This window comes from Nomia melanderi, chromosome 10 (genome assembly GCF_051020985.1).
Source record: "Nomia melanderi isolate GNS246 chromosome 10, iyNomMela1, whole genome shotgun sequence".
Taxonomy (NCBI): Eukaryota; Metazoa; Arthropoda; class Insecta; order Hymenoptera; family Halictidae; genus Nomia; species Nomia melanderi.
The window spans coordinates 13,888,507-13,896,294 of record NC_135008.1 but is presented as its reverse complement, the minus strand read 5'-3'; the positions used below and the strand labels follow the sequence as shown (position 1 = coordinate 13,896,294).

At 37.4% G+C, this 7,788-nt stretch overlaps 1 protein-coding gene across 10 annotated transcripts in view; it reads right to left on the bottom strand.

Moving 5' to 3' along the window:
• Window positions 1–7,788, bottom strand: part of unc-13 — a 261,538-nt gene that overhangs the window by 56,813 nt on the left and 196,937 nt on the right. For all 10 annotated transcript variants that reach the window (XM_076371394.1, XM_076371403.1, XM_076371395.1 and 7 more), the window contains one exon: window positions 3,276–3,495. In XM_076371394.1, the coding sequence (XP_076227509.1) occupies window positions 3,276–3,495 (220 nt within the window). The remainder of the gene's footprint in view (window positions 1–3,275; window positions 3,496–7,788) is intronic.

Here is a 7,788-nt window from a genome sequence, read left to right as displayed (position 1 = left end):
AAAACAAAAACATGTGGGTACGTATAAAACGTATCACAAATATTATCATTTCTATTTAGCCAATTTTTATTTTTCAATGGTTGATCCTATGAATAACGTTCTTGATTATTGTACAATCACTTTCTAAAGATGGAGAATGAATCTTTAATTACACGAATTTATTGTAAGCACAATGATCGATCATGATTCACGCTTGCTAAATTCAGTGGTTGTTCGACTTCGATTGAACGAATGATTAATTCAGCATTCGAACAACTCTAATTGAAACGAGAACTCTTGATGTTCGAGATCCAATTAGGCGCGCATCGATCGATCCCCTGAGCCACATAATTTTCCGCGGGCAATGTTTCCTATTCTTTTTTGACTGACACGAGTTATTAACAATTCAATCGACGCGTTAAATTATCTATCACTTTGATTCGCAACCGGCCGACGATCGAATCTGGCGTCAAACGATTGAACGTGGTTCTGTTTTTAATATGTAGATTGCTGCAAAAATTTCGGAAATTCGCTGTTATTCAGTTGTTTCTTAATTTCGTAAAGCTTCACATTTTTAAGTTTAGAAAGTATCGACACAACGTAATGGAAAATGTATCAATACTGAAGAAGAATAATTTGAAAAACAAGGAAACCATTAGTCAAAACTTATTTGTGATTTTTATCATTCTTTCTCGAAACTTTTACAGTAACCCACGTAGAAGGAGGATATTACGAGTGTCGCCGATGGTAAAATGTAACATTTTAACGACACACGAAATATTGATCGTGTGTCGAGTTAATTAGAGTGATTAACTTTAACGCATGTTACTGAAGAAACATTGCGAACATTTTCGTTGATTCAGTAATATCTACTGAAATTTCCTACCAATACTATATGCCTTTATAATTTTGTTTATAATATTTATGTAATAAAGTAAATTTCCTGTGTCGATTAATTTTAGTATTCTGTACTGAATAATTGAAAATTCAAAAAGTTTCTTAATTAGTCCCTTCACTTAGCTACTTTATTATATTGTCGGTCACTGTACAGAAGATAACTGTTATTTATTGAATCATATGCTGCTGAATTCATTAATATAAAAATTTCTATTGAAATTAGAAATAATCTCTTGGATGATAGAATTATATAACTATACATATTTAGCATGTAAATAGAGCTAAATAAAAATTAATCGATCTCTTTAATTAATTATTCATTTTACAAAACTGTATCACTATTATTATACACTTTTAATGTTTCGAATTAGCCTAGTAAATAATTCGAAAGGTGACCAGAAAAGGTAGCAATTTATTATATGCTGCCAATTTATTAAACATTCCATGAGAAAGTAGCACAAAATATCAAATGAATTGCTATTCAGGATTAAATCGCGACTGCTTTCAGCAGTTCAGGCGAATTTTTTTGCCCGGGAAAAATTCCACGTCGAGGGAAATTAGTTTCCGGAACTATGAAGACACAATCACATTGCAAACCGTGAGACTTGCAAATCCTGAGCCGAACGAATAAGACATTCTCGAGAGAAGTTACTCGTAAAAATGGTCGAAGTCGAATTGCTTTTCGAAGTTTACAGTTTCGAGACACGAACGAGAACGAAATTGGTAACGTATATCTGTTAATTTATGCGCTGATTTCGCCATTTTCCGCTTGAAAATCGCTCTTTGTTAGATTTGTTAGATTTTCAATACTAATAGAATCCATAACTTTAAATTATTAAATCATTCTTTAAACTCTAATAACAAAGTAAATCGATACAATGAAACCGCAGAGTAGAACTTCAGCGAGTCATCAAAATAAATTTTCTTCTAATACGAATTGTTTAAAAAAAAAATAATTTGAATGTAGGAATTGTAACATAACTTATTAAATAAACTCAATACAACTCCATTCCATCGTTATAAACCGAAGTCGGAAAATAGAATAAACGAAAAAGTATACATATAAGTTAATACTTGATAATTAAGCATGATGAATAGTGTCATTTAAATTTGTAATCTCCATCATGTTAAGGTTTGTTACTCAGTGAATAACAACAGTAACTTCACGGAAAGATATTTTTTATCGCACATAAATCCTATAATCCGTGGCAAATGGTCACATTATTCGCGAAAATCGAGATTTTTCCTGATCTTCATGAGCTCACTCAACACGGGGAACATTAGACGCGCTCATTAATTACGTTCCTGCTGCGCTGTTGGCAATTAAGTTCGGAGAGACGCGGCATAATTTCAGTAGGTATCAACGTCGGAGTTCAGGACGAGTTAATGTCCCGGCGGTTTGTCTCGCATACAGATTACATCTGCGACTTTTCGCTTCGGGAACGTGGGGAGTTGCGATCAAGCTTTGATTCCACCGCGATGTTTCACAGCTAACAATTAAATATGCATAACGTTTCACGTTTCGTGTGGAAGGAACATCCTCGAAACAGGTTTTTCACATTTGTATGAACGAAATGTTAGTATAAATCGGGTGTGATCCTGAAAAATGTCGTTTAAAAAAACAATTTCGTCGGTGTGACGTTAATAATGAGTAATTATCTCTTGAATACCTTTTCCAGAATAATATGAGCCAAATTCTTGTTGGGAAATAACAGTAAAGAAAGGACGTTAATGGAATTAAAATGTTTCTCTCTATTTTAGTTCATTAGAGACGCTGATAAATTAATTTCACTGTTGAAACATATTGAGTTTCGTACGCGGTAGATGGTACAGTTTAATTGAATACAAACAATGATTGGTTATTATTTTCCATTGGAAATCATAGCGAGCTGCGCTAAATTCTAGATATGCGAAATATCAATATAACGAAGAACTATTTACCTCGAGTCCTTCTATATTGTAGATTGAATTATTTAATAAGAAATTCGAAACTCTAAATTAATAATCAATTTCTTCCCAACATTTTATCTTGTTAACCTTAATTTCCCAACGAACATTTTCCTTTTGCACTACTATGATAAATATTAAACTATTCCCTATGTTGTAGTTACGAATCAAATCACAAGTCAAGGATTGAAAGAAGTAAAATTCTTTATCCAGAACGACACTGTATCTACCAAAGTTCCAGCGTCTTGAAAATTAGTGAACCTCCAAAAATATGCTCTCACAAATGTGTGATACCGGAGGGGATCGTTGCGAAACGTGTTGGAGAGGAAGTTTCGTACAAGCCACAGGTGAGTCGGTCCTCGTCAAGCGAGTGTATAAAAGTACGTATCCTGCCACCTCCGAAAAAAAGAGAAAGAAAAAAATAAAGAAGAAAATACACAATGACTACTTACTCTGCAGACAGTCCGCGTTGAGCAGATCCTTGCACTTTTCGTGACACTTGACACCGCACTCCGTGCACCGCACCCCTTGGCGCGCTATGCCCCAGAGTAGCCCCTCGCACTCGTAGCAGTAGGTCGGCGACGTGGCCGTCCAGGTGACGAACTTGTGCGGCGTCGTCGAGGAGATTGGGTAGATCATTGCTTGCAGCGTTTTCTTATACACGTGCATCTTCTGCGGGGGTTTCAGTGTTGCAGAACGCAGTTAAAATTGGGAAACAAATCGATAGGGCGGGTAGAGGGCTTGGGAACTCTTTGAACGCACACCTCATATCACCTCGGCTCGCTGTTTGTGCAGTGGGTTACTGATCTCGAAGTTCTTTTTTAAATCGCGTCGACGAAAAGCATGAAACCAGGTCTTGTAGGGAATAAAATTGTAACGGCTACTTTGTGGCTGATTGTCACACGACGTGAGAGGAATATCGGAAACTTTGGATCGAAAAACTTTAATTTGACGACTTTAGTAGCACGACAATGGAGAAATGTGCTTTCGTTCGGTTTATCACCGAGTTTTGTTTATGATTTTTCATTTGGAGCGGTTTCATTTAATAGTATTAATTGAATTGATTATTTTGATGGTAAGTTAATGATACCATTTATGAAAAGAACAGAAACGTGGAGTATGAGTTGTTTTGGAATGCAAGAGAATCATATTCTGTAATTGGGTTTCCAGTTCTGAGCCTCCTTGACATAAATTGATAGCAGTTCCGTTAAATATTCATAAAACAATGTTTTCGGACCTGGTCTCTTACTTTTTGCAAGACATATTTCCTCCGGGAATATTGCATTTCCGAGTGCAGAGAAATTTTCATTGGGTATTCTTCTCTTTCCGGAATCGTTCAACTATATATTTACTGTAATTGACTGGCAGCCAAGAGAGGAAAGAGAATGAAATTGCAGAGAGTCGCGCAATCATAACTCCCGGCAGACATCGAAAATTTGATCAAGGTACTTGATGCGTGCGCTTCCCTTAAAAGGATATTTGACGTTTCGAGCTGCAAATTTTCCGCTTCTTTTAAAACAGGGTTAGCAGGAATATGAAACGCCTAGGAGTCAGAATTATATTTTTGCTTGAAAAGCGTTTAATTTTGATGGACGTATATCATGAAGATAACAAATCAAATCAACGATTAGTTTCAAGATATAAAATGCTGAAAGTCTTTTACAGTGTTCTATATCGTTCACAATTTAATCAACCGTGGCTGGATGCCAATCAATTTAACTAATCAATAAACCGTTTCCTAGAGTCCTTCATTTCCAATGATTCTACTTGAACCATGAGTATTTACAATTGTATTATGAACGTCACATCTATGAGCAAATAAATAAATGAACATAAAAGAGATGGGGCTAGAGACTCTATTAATCATTGATTATTCGTAAAATTATTCACATCTCGATTGGACACTATTATGTCTATGAGATTCTAGGATTTTCATTACAGTGTCGCAGAACATACTGCGCGTTTTAGAACCATATTACAAGTACACATAAATATAATTAACACTATTACAATATTTTTTATGTCATAATAACGAATATTTGTAATATTCGTAATAATATAATTCGTCTCTTACACAAAAAGAAAATGAAATGATAAAAAATAGCAAGACTGCGCAGTATTTCACACGATACCCTAATACCATCATGCTGCTACCGAGTTTCGCTTTCCATAAGTGAGCCGAGGTGCCATTCACCCGTCGAAAACACAGACATGGTCTAAGGACGAGTGTCAGTAGATCTATAGTCGAATCTCCAGACCGTTTCCACGTGGAATCTGCGTTTTCGAGCTGTTCAATCGTACGAAGAGCTCGGTTACACTTGCATGCAGAGTCCAGACTGCTTGCAAGGCTCACATACACGCTGCCAATCGCGCCAGCCACACACTAGCAATCGTGTATCTGTTCAGGCGCAAGATCATAACGTGCCGGGAGCGTTTGGTGCCTTGGCGAGACCTAATTACCACACGCAATTCTGTGTACACAGATTAAACACGGGGTAGAGGGCATCTGATTTGGATGTTCAGCCGCGTGCGAGATCCGGCAGGGATCACCGTTCGAGACGCCATTGCGTCGCACGCTGGCGCTAACGTCTCGCGGCGTCCTTCCGAAACTTCTCTAACGAGGGGGCAAACAACACGTGGCAGAAACCAAACGAGGAGGCTAATCCTGTAACTCGGTCCAGACGTGTATTTGTCCTCGTCAACTGGTTACGCTGGCTGCGCTAATTGTGAGCCACAGGGAAATCGAGTGGCTCTACGTTATCATGACAGGCTGACCGCTAATCTTGTGACACTTCGACGGTGTATGCAGTACTGGATTCTCTGTTAGTTGTTATTATTAACTTCACGGCGCGCATGTGCTTTGTAATTAGAAGCGTTGCGGATGAAGTATATCCAGGCATGCTAATTAAAATTTTTATCAGTACGTAAGGGAAGGTTTTCCTACGTTGAAGCTCATTATGTTGTCTCATTAACGTAGTGGGAATTTTGAGATAACAATATTGAATTTCATATTTTAAAACTGTAAGCAAATGTAACGGCATTGTATATTATATTTTTCATAAGAAACAACATTGTTTTCTAAACTTTGTAGAATAGTGACTATACATTTTGAAAAAGCAAAGAGTAAAACCTGCTGGAAAGTTAAATCTACCCTGATGCTACATCATTCTAATTTAAATTCCTGAACGAGTAAGACGCATCGCACCGTCTTTCCTTTGCCCGTGCATCAAAGAAGATCGTAAAAGAAAATTGTTCTACTCATTCCTTAAACTTTCTCTTCAAGAAGAATTCTGCAATACTAAATATTCTAGTTGTAAGAGAATAAAAAATATTACAAAAGGAAAGTATCGCAGCAACGAAAGTGTTGGATCATGTAAATTAGAAATTTCTATTTCTTCATATTTGGGGTTCGACATTTCTATTCCTTTATATCCAGGGTTTAACACATTTCTATTTCTTTATATTTTATATTTTTACAAATATTCTTCTATCGTTTGCACTATCAATTTACTCAACTCGTTATTGTTAAATAATAACCCTCAACTGTACCGATTCTCAACAAATTGACCTCGAGTCAGTAGTAGCTACTGGAAACTGACTTACGATATAAAGAGAAAGTTCGGCCTGTCCTTTTCATCGCTTAGCGTAACCAGCACTCCAGTTTTCGAGGAATCGCGCACGGAAGAGGGGTTAGGTTTCGCTACGAGGATCCTCGAGGTTTTCGGGATCTATTTCTCCGTATCTCTCGGATGCGGGATCGTTGCATCCCGCGGCTCTCGAGGATCCTTCGCGTCGGTTCCTTTTACTCGATTTTTATCCTTCTCTCGTATCGACACTTCGAAAGGGCTTCCCCGTCGGTGATGATCGAGAAGCGAAATTTTTATTCGAACATTTCTCTCCCTCGGCAAAGCGGCGCTTCTCCTATCGATTCGACGAACAGCATTGCCTCGATTCGTTCGTCGTCTTTCCCATTTTGCTTGATTTTTTCGTTCCCTTTTCGCTTTCGTTTCCTAACCACTTCCGGAGGAAGAGAAGAAGAGTATCGAGAGAAAGATGGAAAACACGTTTTCTAGAGGTGTCAGACTATTGGGTCGCTTCTGCGGGGTGGTTCGGGGGTGTGAAAAGCATCGATCCACTAAAAAAGCACTATAGGGTTCGCGACGTGACTACCGGATGCTCCTCATTTTTCCCCTCGTTTATCTTTGCCCACTTATGTTGTTCGACCGGCGTTACCCGTTGCAAACATTTCGAACCAATAATGAGAAGTGGCCAGTGTATACCCTATACATCGACGTTGTTGCGGAACATGATACATTGACCTGTTAAACTAGTCTATTTAAGGCTGATCGGGATTGTTGTATTATTTACAGTGTTCCACGTAACTCGCTGAAAATGTTGTATACGTCACGGGGCAGGAGCTGGGAAATTTCGAAGTTCGCCTTGAATACAGAATCGAGGTTTCACGATTTTACGTGATCTTTGTTTTGTTTATATTCTTCCTTATTTCTCTTCAGTGTATCGTTCTTAGTTGCAGACTAATATAAAAACTACATATTAATTTTTTGTTACCTTTTTATCCTTTCAAAGATACTTTCAAACTTGAGAAAATAAAGAGAAAATTATTATTAATTTACGCGTACTTTTTCAATTACATTCTGAATATATCAATATACTAACACAAATATCGTTAATTGTAAGTCCACGAATCTTTCGTTTAGATTCTCCATTTGATTTGAACGCTCGAACGAATGTATTAATGTAGTAAACCATCTGAATCGAGTTTCAACGACTTGTGCTGTAATTCTAGTATCAAATAATTTATTAATGGAAAAAGGTAGAAAGCAATCATTATTAATAAATCATGTAAACGATGCTGCAGCTTTCTCCATAAGGAACAGAAAGCGTAGTTGTTCACTGACTGGCAATCCCGATGACGTTACGAATCGTAGGGAATTATTCAGCGAT